Source organism: Podarcis pityusensis, assembly GCF_964106645.2.
Source record: "Podarcis pityusensis genome assembly, chromosome: 1".
Lineage (NCBI taxonomy): Eukaryota > Metazoa > Chordata > Lepidosauria > Squamata > Lacertidae > Podarcis > Podarcis pityusensis.
In genome coordinates this window covers 14,780,519-14,799,476 of record NC_138028.1, presented here as the reverse complement: position 1 = coordinate 14,799,476, position 18,958 = coordinate 14,780,519, and the positions used below count along the sequence as shown (strand labels likewise).

The following is an 18,958-nucleotide window of genomic DNA, read 5'->3' as shown; positions in this document are numbered from 1 at the left end:
AGGCCAATAAGCGGCGCAGTGAAAAATCAATCCCTGGACTTGCCTTGACCTGCCTGAGATCCTTGGAGGTTTTCCATCTTCAGCTTCACTCAACGGATTGACAGAGAGGAAGGGAGCCCTATTATAGTGTGGAGATTGAATGTCATCTTTTTAGTAGGTCAGGGACATGCCTGGATGTAGCAATGAACACATCTGGCCAGTGGCAGAGTAGCAAAATTCAAAGTGTGGGAGCTCATCATTATAGCCGTTATAACCAGACCTGCAAGGAGACAGTTGGGTTGATTCATTGTTGTTAGGGATGGGGGTTGGAAATTCAATTAAGTTGGCTCTTTAAATGCAAACCTGCCCAATTCGCATTTTTCAAAATGATGTGCAAGCAGCCAGGCTTCAAAATTTGCACTTCTCCAAATTTGGAAATGCTGTTCTCCAGCCAAGTAATGTGTCAAAAAAATGCATGTATTAGGGTAAAACATGCAGAAATATGCAAGTATTTGTGAAAATCATAGAAAACTGCACTATATTAGGGGGAAACTGGTTTGCAAAAATGTGTGCATTGGGCAAAATCACATACAAAAATTAGGTTTCTTAGGGTAAATTCACACAAAAAATGCTGCTGAATTTTCACAGCAATATTTCAAAAAAGTGCAAATTGCCAAAGAAATGTGGAGAGCCGTAATTTAAGATTAGAAAAATGAGAACTTGAGAAAGCCCAAAGTCCCTAGTTGCTGCAAAATGTCCAACAGCAACGGGAGGAAACTATCAATGTGTTTTATGAATGATCTCAGACAGACAGGCTGGGATTTATACATGCAGGCTTTGTCCAGGGCTTTGAGAATGTCATGGTCTTAGCCTGGGACCAGACAATGTGGCTTATGGGTGGTGTTTGGGCAGGGCCAGAATAAGACCTTTAGGGGCCCTAAGCTCTTAAAAGATTTGGGTGCCCCCATTAGGGCTGCTATACATTCAGAGTTTCCCAGACATAGCCTGGATTCGTCCATCAAAAACCCAGCTGCATGGCAGCCCATACTGGAAGTACAGATTTTTTGGTGATTTTCCTAAAAAGAAAAGAGAAGCTCAACAACTTTGCCAAAAAAAGTTTGTGTCCGGACTTTCACTTTTTGAAATATGGCAACCCTAGTCCCCATATTTATCTAATTCAATATATAAATATATATTCAATATATAAACTGTAAAAAAAAACACACACACACCCCGAAATGAAACGAAACCTACAGTAAGATGGGAAATAATGCTTATTTTTGTATTTATATTTTAGGGTGGAAATTCCCCCTACTTTTTCTAATTGCAAAGCCTTTGATCAGGTCCTCAAAACTAATATTACATAACACGTCTGCTTCTAAAGTTAGCAGAGATAAGGCATGCCTTGTTGCATAGTTGTTCTGTTGGGATTTTTAATGTACTTCAGCGGAGAAAATGAACGCTCGGCTGAGCAATTTGTGACCATTAGTGTTAAAAATCCGGCAATGGAATGTTTCTGTGGTGCCCCCCCTTTTTCTTGATGCATGTGTTTATTTCACTTAATGGTTAATTCAATCCTGCGTATGGGTGCTTAAATCGCTTCTGGAATGAAAGGGACAAGGTGGGTGTGCAACAGCGGCCTCTGCAATTGGCTGGCAGTATGACTGTACAGTGGTACCTCGGATTAAGTACTTAATTCTTTCCGGAGGTCCGTACTTAACCTGAAACTGTTCTTAACCTGAAGCATCACTTTAGCTAATGGGGCCTCCTGCTGCCGCCGCGCCACCAGAGCACGATTTCTGTTCTCATCCTGAAGCAAAGTTCTTAACCTGAAGCACTATTTCTGGGTTAGCGGAGTCTGTAACCTGAAGCGTATGTAACCTGAAGCGTATGTAACCCGAGGTACCACTGTATATGCTTTATGGGGGGGGGGGGAATGTGTCATGTGAGATGTTTCAGCTTCTCCCCAGCCATCTTCTGCCCCTCATTGCCCCACCGTCTCTCATCCAGCCTCAGTCCTTGGAAACAATCGCCCAACCCAAACTTTTTCTCTGTGCTTGCAGAGGCCTCTTTGCATCTAATCTGGAGCTGTTTTTCACTCTAGCAGTCAGCTAGACACCACCCTCCAAACTGGTTTTTACAATTTTTATGGCCAGGCAATGATACTACAGTCAGACCTTGGGTTGAGTGTGCTTCAGGTTGACCGCTTTCGGGTTGTGCTCCGCGGCAACCAGGAAGTAACGGAGCACGTTACTTCCGGGTTTCGCCGCTCACGCATGCACAGACGCTCAAAATGACGTCACGCGCATGCACAGAAGCGGCAAAACACAACCCGTGCAGATGCACCATTGCATCTTACGTTCCATTCGGAATGCAAACGGGGCTCTGGAACAGATCCTGTTCACATCTCGAGGTACCACTGTATTACATTGTGCTGGGCCCGGGGGTAACCCGTGGAACACGGTCAAGAACCAGTCCAGAATCCGAAGGTTCCACTGGGAGTCAGTCCGACAGGGCCAAGGCAGGACACGAGGCAGGAAACCAGGCAAGGACAGATACAGGATCTCAGGCAGGATCTAGCATACAGCGACCTAGGGCAGGGTCCGACAGCCTTTTATCTTTGTTGGGGTAGCGGCTGGTCTTGATCCCCTGGCGACTCACCTCCCTGTCTCGCCCAAAGGCGAGCACTCCTCCTGCGAGTACTCAGGTCTCTCCTTCTCTCAGACCTGAGTCTCTGAAGCTCGGGAGGCGTCGGTGGGTGAGTAAACCCAGGAGCCGCCTCAACCTCCCCTGACCAAACCGGTAGTGGAGCAGCTGTAAGTGATGGCCCAGCTGGAGGCAACGAGGTAATCCCTGCATCTGGAGCCAGGGCAGGCTCAGGCCCCTGACTCGGCCCAGCTGGTGCTTATTGTTGCAGGGGAACCTGTGCAGACTGGGACTCTTCAAGATCAGACCGCATACTTGGTTCAGATGATGCCTGAGGCAAAGGATCTGGTGCAGACTGAGTCTCCTCTGGTTCCGAGTCCAAGCCCAAGTCCCAGGCCATCACACCCATATGTAAAGCTGGCCTTACTGATAGTGGGTGTTTACTGCACATATCAGCAATAGTTGTTTCCTGCCTTCCACTTCTGTAACATACTGATTAACTTTCCTGCTTTGTTTCCCTGCCCTGCCCCCCCCCCCGGCCTCCCACAGTAAAAAAAAGAGAGAGAGAAGCAAGGGAGACGAGTGGGGAAATGGAGTTGCCAGCGTCTCCAGAAAAATGCACAGAGAGTGAAATCGGCAGTTGTCTTCCCAAAGATTCTCCGCCCTTGAGTCAGCAAGGAGAAAACGAGCCCAAAAACTTCATCAGGGGTATCAGAGGAGTGCTGAGCTTCAGGGGAAACGCATCAAAATTGGCCAAAGAGAAACTGGCTGAAGCTAAAATGGATGGAGATAAAACAGAAATAAGCGGGAGGAATGGGAAATTGGAGGTGCCATCACAGCCGGAGTCTCCAGGGAAAAGTGCAGAGAGTGAAGGTGCACACTGTCCTCCCGAAAACTGTCCGTCCTTGCATAAACAAGGAGAAACCGAGCCAAAAAGCTTCATCAGGGGTATCAGAGAAACACTGAGCACCAGGAAAAGAAAGTCGCAAAGCCTCAAAGAGAAATTAAGTGACACTAACACGGATGGGCATAGAACAGAAACCAGAGAGACTGATGGGGAAATGGAGCCAACGGCAGAACCAAAGTCTCCTGCAAAACGCACGGACGGTGAAGAGGCACCGAAATCTGCCGAAGAGAAATCTACTGAAGTCAATGTGGGTGAAGATAAGGCAGAAATAAGGGAGGCGGACGGGGAAATGGAACTGCCATCAGAGCCAAGATCTCTGGCAAAACATACGGAGGGGAGTGAAGATGGCAAGCGCCTTCCCAAAGAAAAGGAGCCCCAAAACATCAATAAGATAATAAGAATGAGCTTGAGGAAAGGTAGATCAAAATCTCTCAAAGAGAAATCGGTTGAACCTAAACTGGATGAAACTAAAACAGAAATAAGGGAGAAGGAGAAGGAGGAGAAAATGGAACCTTCAGTGAACTACACAGAAGGAGAAGGTGACAATTTGTTGTTGTCAATTGTTTTGAATGTTGTTTTTAATGCTGTAACCTGCCTTGGGACCTTAGGGTGAAGGGTGGGAAATCAGTCAATCAATCAATCAATCAATCAATCATTGTCTTCCCAAAGGTTATCCGCACCTGAGTCATCAAGGAGAAGACGAGCCAAAGGAATTCAAACCAATTCGGAGCTTGAGCTTGATGGGAAGTGCATCAAAACCTGTCACAGAGCAATCGGCTGAAGAAGTGGACCCCTCCAGGTCCAGCAAGCGTTTTTCATTCATAAAGAAAAAAAAGACCAGACATCCGAAGGAGAGTAAGGAGCCTGAAGAAGAAGAAGACCATGTTCAGAACGAACCACTGTCTGGTAAGAAACTGAAGATACTGTTGCTTGATGTTGTTTTTCTGGGTTGTTCTGGATGGCAAGGCTTGAAAACAGGTGTATAGTTCTTTCAGCCTATCACAATACAGGGCATATTTACTATACCAAATCAAATATTGAAACTGAGTTGAGTGCTGGTGCCTTCCTTGTAAATTCAGTCAATAACATTTATCAGGTACCCCTACTGAACGAGACTCAATGGGTGTCCATCAGGAGCAGGGACTTTTGGGTGGTGGTGCCATCCTGATCACTGGCTGTGTTGTTTCACGGATCTCAGGGCCCTGTACCATTCGGCCCCCTTTACTTTTTGTTCACATATCAACCTAGGGAGGATGGTTAGATCTGAAAGATACTGCTCTGAGACCTCAGAGTCAGCTTTCTGGATGAGCAGGGAACTGAACCCAGGTGTCCCTCAGCTATTATAATTTGTGGGAACGACAATTAGGAGATTTGCTTTCTTGCTTATAAGTGCCTCTTGGACGCTGCTTTTGCTTGCTTTCAGTTTTGCGTGAGTCTCTTTTTATCTGCCGGAATGTGCTCAGTGCTTGTTTCAACTTTGCCTTGAAAGGAAAATTGGTAAATTAATTGGGGTCAGCCACTTTTTCGAAATCTAATCTTCAGCGCCTGCCAGAGCCCAAACTCTCTGTCTGTCTGCGGTATTTTGGTACAAGTTGTTACTAGCCAGCTGCCTTCGCTCACATCACACACAGAGGCACTAAGCAAATCATTTCTGTGCATGTGAACTACACAACCGCAAAGTGCAGAGCAGGTATTTAACTGGGCCATGATGGGAGCAGTCTCTCATTACACTGCACAGTTTTATCTATCTCCATCATGTCCTTTCTTAGTCATCTTTTTCTGAACACAAAAGCTTTCAGTACAGGGGTGAACAACCCCAGGCCTGGGGGACAAATCCAGCCCTCTGGCCTGCTCCATCTGTCCATGGGACTCTCCTCAGGCCACATACCCGCTCCAGCCCTCCTTCGCACTCCCCTTAAGAGTTTCTGTCTCTCTGGAATGTGCTCTTGAACTCTGATAATGACTCTAGCAGGGGACTAAATAGTACAGTCGCCTCCCTTGCATCCTCATTGTGAGCTTTTCCATCTTGCTGTGACTGTCAGTTTGCATTTCTTAGTGCAGAAAGTATTGATCTGATGTGTAGAGATCTTTTCTATTCTTCTTAATTCAAGAGGGTTCTGGAAGCTTCTCTGTGTGAAAGAAACAAGCAGAAGGTTCATGATGTTTGGGTTTGTAATGGCCTGGGATTCAGATTCGGACTTGGATGCTGAACCTGAGGGATCCCAGCCTGCACAGGATTCCCCACCTCCAGAACCAGCTGAGCCGGGGCTGGGGCCTGAGCCTGAAGGGTCCTCACCTGTGCTGGATCCTCAGGTGCAGGCACCAGCTGAGTCTGCTCTGGCTCCTGAGGTGATGGAGGACCCATTGCCTGCAGGTGCTCCACTCACAGCCCCGTCAGAGGAAGCTGGGGTTGCCTCTGGGTCTGGTAACCCTCCAGCCTCTCCTGAGCTACAGAGGCTCAGGGCAGAGAGACGGAGGGAACTAAGTTCACACAGGAGGAGTGCTCGCCTCCAGGCCAGGAGAGGCGAGTCACCTGTGGATCGGGGCCGCCCTATGCCTTGGGGCAGATAAAAACCAGCCAGCCCCAGTCCCAGGAGCAATGTTGGTGGTTGTCAGTCCCTGCCTGACCCCTGCCCTGCACCCAGCTTTGACTTTTATGGACTGCCTTCATCTTGCTTCATCGACCATGGACTGGACTTGGACCTTGTCTCTTGATTAACTCCCAGGACCAGCACAGGGTTATTCCTCCAGAGAAGCTGAGTACAGCTGGTTTAAACTGTTATCTCTTCAGTGAAGGCCAGAAGGAACCTTGGTTTCACTTTCTCTTTCTATTTCTTTTCCTTCTGGTGTTCTGTATGTAGTGTTAAGGTTTAGACTTATTATAAGTTATTGTAAGTTTAAGTTAAGTCTGCTGCAACTGGACTTCTTATGGGCAGTGCCAATCCTGAATGTACTGGATTTGTGACCATTATGTTCATTTGCCTTCAGTAGCAGTAAAGCTCTCCGGGATGAAATATTAATTGCCTCTGGTCTATTTTTGGGGAATCCTGCAATGTGTTTAAGTTTTTACTCTGCTAACTATGCATTAGAGTTCTGCTCTGGATCAATATTGAGTAGAATTCCATGACAGTCACTTCCTCGCAAAGCATTTTGAGGACAAAACCACTTGCATCCACTGTGATCTTGACTCCACTTTTACAGCAGATAAATATCATGCGGTATGCAGAGCACTGTCTAAGGCTGGATCTGCACTGATCTTTTAAACATTATTATCATTTTAAAATGTCACAGGCATTCCCTTACCTTTAACACATGGTTTCCCAATTGCCAGCGGCTGTTTAATGCATTCTTAATGTTATAGGAAAAACATAATTTGCCCTTATACAGTATGAAAACCATTCTTAAAGCTCCCTTAATGTTATAAACCATGAGTGTAGATCTGCCCTAGTCTTGTTGTGTTGGATGAGTTTCAGTTAGCAAGGCTCAGCGATGTGGAGAAGGTGCTTGGACTGGTTAGGGCAACCACTGGCACTCTTAGCTGATAAAAACTAGCAAGGAGGGGACAGCTGGCTGGGCTAGGGAGGTGATTAAGGATTCCTTGCAGGTGGGTTGGTCCCTGCCTACCTGAATGAGGCAGTGGTAAGACCACTCCTCATGAAACCTCTCTGGATTTGGAAAATCTTAGTAATTACCAGCTAGTTGCCAATATCATAACACCGGTCCTGAGAGATCTGCATTGGCTCCCAGTACATTTCCGAGCATAATTGAAAGTTTTGGTGCTGACCTTTAAAGCCCTAAACGGCCTCGGTCCGGTATACCTGAAGGAGCATCTCCACCCCCATCGTTCAGCCCGGACACTGAGATCCAGCGCCAAGGGCCTTCTGGTGGTTCCCTAACTGTGAGAAGCTAAGTTACAGGGAACCAGGCAGAGGGCCTTCTCGGTAGTGGTGCTTGCCCTGTGGAAGATGTGAAGGAATTAAGCAGCTATCTTATCTATAAAAGACATCTGAAGGCAGCCCTGTTTAGGGAAGTTTTTAATATTTAATGCTGTATTGTTTTCAACACTCGATTGGAAGCCGCCCAGAGTGGCTGGAGAAACTCAGCCAGATGGGTGGGGTATAAATAATAAATTGTTGTTGTTGTTGTTGTTGTAATAATAATAATAATAATAATATATCACCTTTGGGGGAAGGTTTCTTGAGCGGGTGGTCCTGAATCAGATCCAGGCACTGTTGGGGGAAACTGATTTCCTAGATCCATTTCAGTCGGGGTTTAGGCTCAGTTTTGCCACAGAAGCTGCTTTTGGTTCTCCTCAACCTCTCAGCTGCTTCTGATGCCATCTACAATTGTATCCTGAAAAATGACATCTGGAGGTCCACAGGTTTCCTCATGTCTGGAATAGATGGACCTTCAGTATGATCCAGCAAGTCTCTTCACTTGCACTTATGAACTGGTTAGGATAAAACCAATAAAACTTTTTATTCATAGCAGAAATGTTTTGGGGGTAAAAACAATGTCAGAATAGAAGTAAGGAAATGCAAACTTTTCATTCCAGTAGAACATTTGCCACCTGTATTTGGGGAAGGAGAACCTGCAGGCCCTTCAGAAGTTCTTGGACATGGTCAATGGCCAGGGAAGATTAGAGCTGTAGTCCTGGAATCCCTGAAAGTCCACAAGTTCCCCACAGCTGTTGTAAAGGATTAAAGCAGTAGTTTTCAACCAGTGTGCCGTGGCACCCTGGGATGCCTGGAATGGTAGTCAGCGATGTCGCAGGCAACACTGGCCTCTGTCCCTCTTTCCTTCCCTCCCTCCTCTGATGCCCTCTCACGTCTCTGCCTCCCAAAGGCTTGTACAGCTGCTTATTGCAGCAGCCCTGGCTACAAGCTTCACAGGCGAATGGTGCCTCAGGGGGTGCTGGTTGCCAGGAGCTGAGGCAGCCTTGAAGTAAGCAAGCAAGTGGGCAAGGGAGCCCAGCCAGCCACTCCACCAGCCCTTCCTGCTGGGAATGAACAGACAAGTAAGTCCCAGGCCCCTGTGGGGCAGTGTGAGGAGGCACCTCTCTTTGAGATGAGGGGGCAGCTCAGAGACCAGGGGTGGTGGCAGCGGCTGCCCAGAAGACTCCCAAGGAGAGGAGAGGAGGCTGAGGGAAGATTCTAGAAGGGTGGGTGCCTGAAAAAGGGCAAGAGGCTGCCAGCTTTGCAGGCAAGGGGTGACATAACATGACTCCTGAGCCCCACAAGGGTGCCGCAGAAAGAATGTAGTTGGTCAAAGGAGCTGTGAAGTCGAAAAGGTTGAAAACCTCTGGATTAAAGTACAAGGAGCCAGCCTGGTGTAGTGGTTAAGAGTGGTGGACTCGTAATCTGGTGAACCGGGTTCGCGTCCCCGCTCCTCCACATGCAGCTGCTGGGTGACCTTGGGCTAGTCACACTTCTCTGAAGTCTCTCAGCCTTACTCACCTCACAGAGTGTTGTGGGGGAGGAAGGGAAAAGGAGATTGTTAGCTGCTTTGAGACTCCTCAAGGGGAGTGAAAGGAGGGATATCAAGTCCAAACTCCTCCTCCTCCTCTTCTTCTTCTTCTTCTTCTTCTTCTTCTTCTTCTTCTTCTTCTCCTCAGAACACAGAAGTAGTTCTGTAACTCCTTTTATTCTTGTTCTGCATGAAAGAGCCGCCTCCTGCTGTGAGACAATAGACAAAGCATCTTGTTTAGGTTTCGTTTTATTCAACAGAGCATGGATGGGACACCTCTGGCCCTCCAGATGTTTATTGACTCCAGCTCCCACCAGCGCAAGTGTTATGTACTGAGTTGAATAGGATCCAAACTGCAGCAGTCTGATTGGTCTTAGAACAATAGGATCCAAATTGCAGCAGTCTGATTGGTCCTAGAACAATGCAGCAGTATGACTGGTTGGCAGGAACCACCCAATCATGCTCCAGATATAAGTGAATCCACAACCTGATTGGCTTACAGTAGAATTCCAGAATTAGCCAGTCGTGTGCAGCCCATTGTGTAAATAATGCATATAAAGCAGATACTTTGAGGGGACTTTCATTCATTCCTCCTCACCACTATGAGCTGAATAAAGAGCATGAAATCACTTTGCGACTCTGAGTATATTTCAGCAAGCCAGCTTGGCTAATGGTCAGGGATTTGGGGGGCTGGAGTCCAGCAACAAGTAAGAGGTCACAGGTTCCCCACTACTGTCCCAGAGGAACTATTCCAAATTATTTCTGAAGAGGAAAACATGCAGTAGATGTGGCTTGCTCTCACGCTCCATTTCTCTCTTTAGTTATGCAGATAAATGAACTTATTAAAAACGGCCAACTTCCAGAAGCCTTCAAAAACATCAAGGGTTTAGAAAGGGAGCTTCTGGCTGAAATAGATGCCAAGAAATATGAAGACAACCCCAAGGAATGCATTGTGAAGGCCAAGGACATTGACTTGCTCTACGACTTGGTTTCTAAGGCCATCCAGCGCATCGTGGAGGAAACCCTGGAGCTTCCCAGGGTAGATGCAAAGGCTTTAAACACTCTTGTGACTCTGATCGCAGAGGAAGAAGAAGCCCATGCTGGGGCTACAAGCATCGCTGCCCCATCCGAGGCTGTGTCCAACCTTGGGTTAGCCAGGAACTGGAGGCAGCTTTGGGAAGACACTGTCAAGCGAAGTGTGGAAATCAGGGTCTCAAAAGTGCCTGTGCCACTGAAGGAGGACAACACCTCTTGGCTGTCGATACACTTAGGATATCTCAAAGAAGTCGTAAGAACAGATTTGTTGACAATCAAACACTGGGTACACAAATGCTATCCACCAGACTACAGTGTGGGCGATGCATACCTGAAGGCTTTCCACAAAGCCCTCTCTTTGCATTTACAAAGCATCCTGGAAGAAGATGAGAGCCTGGGATGCAATCAATTCTATGCAGTACTCAACTGGGTCACTAATGTATATCGCAGGTAGGTTTCCCATTAATCACATGATGATTAGGAAAAGGTAAAGGACCCCTGAATAGTTAAGTCGCAGATATTGTTTGGTCCATGTCACAAGCTATAGGTACCTATTTATCTACTTGCACTGGCGGTACCTATTTATCTACTTGCACTGGCGTGCTTTGGAACTGCTAGGTTGGCAGGAGCTGGGACAGAGCAATGGGAGCTCACCCCATCGCGGGGATTCGAACCGCTGAGCTTCCGATCGGCAAGCCCAAGAGGCTCAGTGGTTTAGACCACAGCGCCACCCATGTCCATGTGATTTCCATGAGATCAAGATGCAGCAGGATTGTACCGCTGACCCCTCCCACATGCTTGTGTGGATTCCTTCAGCCTCTCCTTCATATTTTTGTTACCCTGGAATCCAGTAATTACTAGGACACCATTGGAGGCTACAGAGTCACTGGATAATGAAATCAACCTGATTCCTGGCTCTAGGTCTGATGCTGGTAATCTGCTTTGTGCATCTCTACATTTTGTAAAGTTTAAAATTAAAAAAAATACAAAACACTGTATGCTACAAAAAAGTGCACACGAAAAGCATGCAAAATTATTATTATTATTATTATTATTATTATTATTTTATTTTATACTGCCCTTCCAAAGATCCCAGGATAGTTCACAACAGAAAAATACAAAATGAGAATACAGAATGCATAATAAAACAAAAACAAACCAATAACCCTTCTCCGACAAAAACATTTTAAAAGCCATATATTTTTAAAACGTGTATGTTAGTAAAAATAACACACCAAAATGAATTAGATTAGGGACCACCCCAGCTGCTGCCCTCCTTTCCTTTAAAGCGATGGGAGGGAAAGACTTTGCCTAGACCAGTAAGGTATTTTCTGTAAGCCAGATTCTGTCCACAGGCTTCTGGACGAAGGTCCCAGATGTAGAAACATCATGGAATGCTGTTTTTGTTTTCGTAGTGAAAATCTCTTAGGATGCCCAGATCTTAAACCAGAAATAAAAACTGAAGCTCTGCCGGATTTGTTAACTTCAGAAGATTTAGACAAACTGAAGAGCAACTACGTTAATTCTGTCCAGGTAACATCTCAATTTCCTTGTATAAATCAAAGGAGAGGGTGGGGAAGTTTGCATCACTGATTGAATCCTTTGAAACTGAACACATGCTGCTTTTATTCCAGACTGTAGCGTTCAGTGCCCCAACTTCCTTTGGAATGAAGTGATCGCCTTAGAAAATGCATTTATGAATGGGATCCAAAGGCCCCTTAAACTTCCACAGGAGCAATGCATTATTTGTTGAATGGAGAGTCCTTGTCTACTTCCTGGTTTACATATGGGGATGGGGGTGGGGGGAATTCGATTCAATGATCATTTAAAGGCAAACCTATCCAGTGCTCAGGGATGCGGGTGGCGCTGTGGGTTCAACCACAGAGCCTAGGGCTTGCCGATCAGAAGGTCAGCGGTTTGAATCCCCACAACGGGGTGAGCTCCCATTGTTCGGTCCCAGCTCCTGCCAACCTAGCTGTTCGAAAGCACGTCAAAGTGCAAGTAGATAAATAGGTACCACTCTGGTGGGAAGGTAAACGGCATTTCCGTGCGCTGCTCTGATTTGCCAGAAGCGGCTTAGTCATGCTGGCCACATGACCCAGAAGCTGTACGCTGGCTCCCTCAGCCAATAAAGCAAGATGAGCACCGCAACCCCAGTGTCGGTCACGACTGGACCTAATGGTCAGGGGTCCCTTTACCTTTACCTTTAACAGACCCTAGGCCACAACAAAGGCATGCAGTAGGGCATAATCGCCAACATTTCTCCGATGAAAATAGGGATGCAAGGAGCATTGAGAAGTGATTGTGAGCTCTTTTCATCAAAGCCCCATGACGGGTTCATTTAGTGTGCAGGTTTGACTAATGTACACATTCTTGGAAGCAATTTCTCCTAATATAATGAAACTTTTGTACGTTATTTTTACTTTACCCTAATAATATGTATTTTATACACATTACTTGCCTGGAGAACTGCATTGCTAAATTCGGCAAATTCTCAAGGATGGCTGTGTTTTGCGGTTCAACATTTCGTTTGCAAAAGGGAAGATTTGAATGGTTTGTCTTTAAATGCGGACTGAATTGAATTCTCACCCACCCACCCACACTTAGCAGTGGGCCACACTGTTTTGCAAGGCAGTTTGTCTGCCCTTGCTGATTTTTCTCAAGCAGCAGAACTTGACTAGCTTCCAAAGCATCTTTTGGATCCATTTTGAAAACTATTTTACTGGAGAGCTACAAGGAACTGGGATGCGTGTGCATAAAAGAAGTGTCTGCATATATGATTATGTTGATCTGTGTTGTTTCCCTTTATCTAAATATTTAGCAGGAAACCAAGAACTGCTTGGAGAATATTTTGATGCTGGAGACCAAGGAAAAGTGGGAAGGACAGCCAGATGAGCGGAAAAACCCATACGATTCGTCGCTGTCCTACGATATTCAAACGGTATTTGCTGAGATTGTTCATAGCACATGCATGTTCTTTGATTCCAGGGAAATTGAAATATTACCTTCTGGTATGTAGGTGTCGCCTACTGTGCTAATTTATGTTAGTCACGTCCTTGGAGAATGTATTAGCAAAATGTAGTTTTATTACAATTTTTAACACTGCCACCCCTCGCTTCCTAGCTACAAATTAAACCTGCTGTCAATTGTGTCACAGACATAATAGGCAACTAATTTTTAGAGTCTTTTTAGAAGGAAGGAAGGAGTGCAGAGAACAGGGTTGTTACAAAAAGACATTTGGTGTGGAGAAACCACTTGCTACTAGGCCTGCAGCAGCCTCGAAAAAAGAGAAAGAAGGAGAGAGAAATTGGGGGTGGTGTGTGTGACCACAGCAGAATGACCTCCCACATTTTTAAAGAGAGAGAGAGAAATAAAAGCCCCTGCTAGATTTAGGGATTGGGAGATCAATGAAGCCAGGAGGAACTCGTATTTTTGCAATTTGCAGTGGGCTGAGTCATTTCAGTTAAATAAAATGCAAAAGAAATAATAAACCCATACTGGGAGAAAATTAAATTTAAGGTGAGGTGTTTTGGAGGGAGGGCTTTTTGTTCTGCTGCCATTACTAACGTTTCATGGGATCATTATATGTTTTCAATAATCAAAAAGTATATGGATTAGCAGAAGTGTTGGGAATTTTGTAAGGGGGTGCAGCAATTGCCTTTGTGTCCTGTTTGCTGGCTTCCCTGAGGATCGGCTTTGACCACCTTACAGAAATAGGAAGTTGGATGCAGCGGACCTGATTCAGCAGCAAGGCACGTCTTATGATGTTAGTCTAGCAGGCTTCCTCAACCTCAGCCCTCCAGATGTTTTGAGACTATAATTCCCATCATCCCTGACCACTGGTCCTGCTAGCTAGGGATCATGGGAGTTGTAGGCCAAAAACATCTGGAGGGCCGAGGATGAGGAAGCCTGATGTTAGTTAAGGCACGGCCATCCCTCAGAAATCAGAATAACACAGGCCTGCTGGTAGGGATGGAGCAGAAATGTGATTCCGTTTGCATTTAAAGGCAGCCCTGCTTAATTCACACTTTCTGAAATAAAATGAGATCCTTCAGAAATTGCACTTCTCAAAAGCTACACCCCACACACTTTTTTAAACCTTTCCCTGACCTTTGAAAAAATGATGAGGTGTTTTACTACCCCAGTTGGTTAAAATTCTGGCAAATAGATTTCCCTAGCCTCACCCAGGTCCTTCTTGTTTCCTCTTTGCAAAATGCAAGCTCTGGCATGTTCTGTGTCTGCCACACCTGAAAAAATCATTGAGGTGCCCATTGTACTCATCAAACAAAGCCATTGCCTCTCTGCTTTTTGTTACATCCCTTGTCCCCTTTGGTCCAGCTTGCCAAACAACACAGAAAGGTAGCCGGCTGCATTTGCGAAAAAGTGGAAGACGCCGTTCTCAAAGGTATCGTGAAAGAAGTGACAGAATTCCTACCACGGTAATGTCTGCTTGTTTCAAAGTACCAGTGTCTAAACTGGATCATGTTTTATGCTTAATGGTTCTAGCAAATAGGCATGATGGAAAAGCATCAGCTGTTCTGAGGACGTAGCTCAGAGGCTTTAGCTCAAGTGCAGAGGCAAATGCTTCCTCTTCAAATGAATCCAAATTCTGACTCTGACATCGCCAGCAAAAAGAACTTCAGACGGAAGAGCTGGAAAAGAAATCTGGGGCCTGTTTGGCCATCTCTGCAAATCTCAGTGTCCCCAGCACCAACTAGTAGTCAAATGCATATTGCTTCTCTAAGCATGAAGGACCCATTTTAGCTGACCTGGCTAAACATGATTGATAAAACTATCATCCAATAACTCCTCTGACTGGGAGCCAGTGTGGTGTAGTGGTTAAGAGCGGTAGTCTCATAATCTGGGGAACCGGGTTCGCGTCTCCGCTGCTCCACATGCAGCTGCTGGGTGACCTTGGGCCAGTCACATTTCTTTGAAGTCTCTCAGCCCCACTCACCTCACAGAGTGTTTGTTGTGGGGGAGGAAGGGAAAGGAGAATGTTAGCCGCTTTGAGACTCCTTAAAGGGAGTGAAAGGCGGGATATAAAATCCAAACTACTCCTCCTCCTCTTCTTCTTCTTCTTCTTCATTTTATTTTATTTTTGTATATAATTTTTATTAAATTTTCTAAATTACATTTCAAAATATTCATTTAAACAACCTTAAACCAATGACTTTCCTTCTTCTCTTTCTGTGGTTCATTTTGCATAACATACATCCCTGCATATTTTACATACACTAAACCATTCAGTAGTCCATCAAAACTTATTTACACTGTTGGATTTATCTTAATGCTACCAGCGTTTTTAAATGAACCCAATTTTCACCCATATATTCAGTAAACATTTTCCAGTCTTCTTTATACGTGTGTTCTTCTTGTTCTCTTATTCTATATGTTAAATCTGCAAGCTGCACATATTCCATCAGTTTAAGTTGCCATTCTTCTTTGGTTGGGACCTCACTTGTTTTTCATTTTGGGGCTAACAAAACACGGGCCGCAGTAGCGGCATACATAAATAGGCTTTTTTAACAGTTGGGAATTATCCCCAATGAAAAGGACTCTGGTGTTTTTTTTGAAAGGTACTTTAAAACGGGTTTTTTTCCCAAATAATTATATATCATTTCCCAATCCTCTTTTACCAGTCCACCACATATGATAAAATGTACCTTAAACATCATTACATCTCCAGCACTTATGTGATTCGGACTTATACATTTTAGCAAATCTACTTGACATTAAATACCATCTGTAAATCATTTTCAAAGATGCTGTTCACATGCTGTGAACTTCAAATCGCTCTCCCAAAGTTTTCCCCAGCTCCTCTGACTTTAAAAAAACCCACATTAGACAGTGGAGTTTGTTGTAAAGGAAGCCAAGCTGTGAATCCCCCAGCCAGTAGGTTATTCCTTAAACCCATGGCTCTTGGACTAGACTGACAGGATTTCTGCTAATCCTCAAATGCAGGATTCCTCTAACAGGAAAGGATGCTGAAGTCTGTGGTGTTTATGCTTGTTCTGTGTTTATCACTGGTTAGTGGCCATTTTTAATTAGCCACAATTTTATTACAGCTTTGGGAAAGCATTTTTGGACCAAGCGAAAGATCACCCCCAGTTTCTGATGTTCATGATGGCCTACCTTAACAGCTTCCAGGACTTGAGGTAAACCTGTTTTTTCCCCCCTCACCCTGTGTTTGAAGAGGAGACGTTGGACCAGATCTTAGGATTTAGCACAGAAGGCAAATTGGTTGTGTCCTTTTGGACAACGGAACGTCCAGGGATCGTTTTGCAGGGAAAATACAATTCCTCAGTCTCCGCACATTGTGCTGGGTGGAAGTACCAGTATCAGGGGAACTTATCCAACAAAGGTAAATTAAGGTGTGACACAAGTTCCCTATGCCCATTTTACTGCCTTACAATTTCTTTTTAGAAAGCAGCCCTGCACAAAAATTACTAGTGCACCCCCAAAAAGATGAACCTGCCCACTAAGAGGCCAGTAACCCCCTTTTCCATTCTGGTTATGGAGATAGGAAATTAGACACACACACACACACACACACACACACACACACACACACTGCTTTCATACCCTCCAACATTTATCCAATGAAAATAGGGGCATCTATTATTATTATTATTATTATTATTATTATTATTATTATTACACCACCCATCTGACTGGGTTGCCCCAGCCACCAACATACAGTATATAAAAACATAATAAAACACTAAACATTAAAAAACTTCCCAATACAGGCATGCCTTCAGGTGTCTTCTAAAGGTTGAATACAGTGGTACCTCAGGTTAAGAACTTAATTCGTTCTAGAGGTCTGTTCTTAACCTGAAACTGTTCTTAACCTGAGGTACCACTTTAGCTAATGGGGCCTCCCGCTGCCGCTGCACTGCTGGAGCACGATTTCTGTTCTTATCCTGAAGCAAAGTTCTTAACCTGAGGTAATATTTCTGGGTTAGTGGAGTCTGTAACCTGAAGCGTATGTAACCTGAAGCGTATGTAACCCAAGGTACCACTGTAGTTACTTATCTTCTTGGCTCAGGGGTCGTATAACTCCATAGCCTCCAACATCTCTCCAGTGAAAATAGGGATGTCCTAAGGAAAAGTGGGACATTCCCGGATCAAATCAGAAACTGGGACGGCTTCTGTAAATCCAGGACTGTCCCTTAAAAATGGGGACACTTGGAGGTGCATTCGCCCATAGTCACCATGGAAATCAATGCAATAAAAATTAACATGCAATCGGAAAGACAAGAGAGACAAAAACACGTTATCATCTTACAGCCATTCAAAATCTATTTAAACACAAAATATAACTAAAAGCATTAAAATATATATATCAGTAGCCCATTTCGCATATATAGTATGTTTTTAGATTTTATTTTATGCACTAGCATTATTCTGCCTCTAGGTGGCAGGGCACCTCCAGTAATTAGCAAGACAGTAGAAGGGGCTGGAAATAAATTCAGCTTGTTACTGTCATTTTTTTTATCCACAGAAGAAACCCAAGCAGGCAATTAAAAGAAAAACAAGAAATTATTGTGTAAATGTAAATATACATTTTTTTGTTTTGAAGGATTAGTACACCCAGCAATGTGTGGGATGCATTTTTTTCTCCAAACATGGTTAAAAAACAAACAAAAACAATTGCAATGACTAGGGATGAGCAAATCTGTCAGTGTTGATTGTACTTAGTTTCTTGTTTTTCCCGCCTTCAATTCACCACATTTCTGCACCAGTTGGCAATTTTAAAAAGAAGCTGCTCGTGAAAATTCATCTGCATTTTAGTGTACATTTCTCCTAGTATTGTTGTTGTTGTTGTTGTTTAGTCGTTTAGTCGTGCCCGACTTTTCGTGACCCCATGGACCAGAGCACGCCAGGCACTCCTGTCTTCCACTGCCTCCCGCAGTTTGGTCAGACTCATGCTGGTAGCTTCGAGAACACTGTCCAACCATCTCGTCCTCTGTCGCCCCCTTCTCCTTGTGCCCTCCATCTTTCCCAACATCAGGGTCTTTTCCAGGGAGTCTTCTCTTCTCATGAGGTGGCCAAAGTACTGGAGCCTCAGCTTCAGGATCTGTCCTTCCAGTGAGCACTCAAGGCTGATTTCCTTCAGAATGGAGAGGTTTGATCTTCTTGCAGTCCATAGGACTCTCAAGAGTCTCCTCCAGCACCATAATTCAAAAGCATCAATTCTTCGGTGATCAGCCTTCTTTATGGTCCAGCTTTCACTTCCATACATCACTACTGGGAAAACCATAGCTTTAACTATACAGACCTTTGTTGGCAAGGTGACATCTCTGCTTTTTAAGATGCTGTCTAGGTTTGTCATTGCTTTTCTCCCAAGAAGCAGGCGTCTTTTAATTTCGTGGCTGCTGTTACCATCTGCAGTGATCATGGAGCCCAAGAAAGTAAAATCTCTCACTGCCTCCATTTCTTCCCCTTCTGTTTGCCAGGAGGTGATGGGACCAGTGGCCATGATCACACATTATCAACTAGTATACACATTACTGCAAACAATTTCCTCCAATATGTAGACATGTGTGTGCATACTTTCTGTTGTTGTTGCTGCTGTATGGCATTGCAAAATTCAGAGAAGTGCAGATTTTAGGAGAACTGTGTTCCTATTTGTGTATTGCGTTGGAAAGTATGAATTAGGTAGGTTTGCGTTAAAATGTGAAGCGAATGAATTTCACTCCTTCATCCCTAGTTTGGGTTTCCTTTGGAATGAGCTACAGCAGAGACTTTGGTGTCTTTATGATATACAGTTTATTTACACATATATGCGACCTGAGCTGACAGCATTAACACCCCAAGACAACTTTGCTTCCCCCATAGCTGCAGCCTTGGATTCAAACTGAAATCAAGCGTCGCTCTCACTCTCTGCCTCCCCAGCCTGTTGCTTTCCCTCTTCTAGCT

General features: G+C 44.8%; 1 protein-coding gene across 2 annotated transcripts in view; it reads left to right on the top strand.

Annotated features, from left to right (window-relative positions):
- The window catches only part of EXOC3L4 (exocyst complex component 3 like 4), a 39,895-nt gene that overhangs the window by 3,249 nt on the left and 17,688 nt on the right, over positions 1–18,958 (top strand). Inside the window, exons 2-8 of one of the 2 annotated variants that reach the window (XM_081017237.1) lie at positions 3,175–4,071; positions 4,202–4,438; positions 9,820–10,483; positions 11,449–11,566; positions 12,858–12,974; positions 14,372–14,472; positions 16,102–16,191. In XM_081017237.1, the coding sequence (XP_080873363.1) occupies positions 3,216–4,071; positions 4,202–4,438; positions 9,820–10,483; positions 11,449–11,566; positions 12,858–12,974; positions 14,372–14,472; positions 16,102–16,191 (2,183 nt within the window). In that variant the 5' untranslated portion in view covers positions 3,175–3,215. Of the gene's footprint in view, positions 1–3,174; positions 4,072–4,201; positions 4,439–9,819; positions 10,484–11,448; positions 11,567–12,854; positions 12,975–14,371; positions 14,473–16,101; positions 16,192–18,958 lie in introns of both variants that reach the window. The other variant, XM_081017236.1, reaches the window with a different exon arrangement.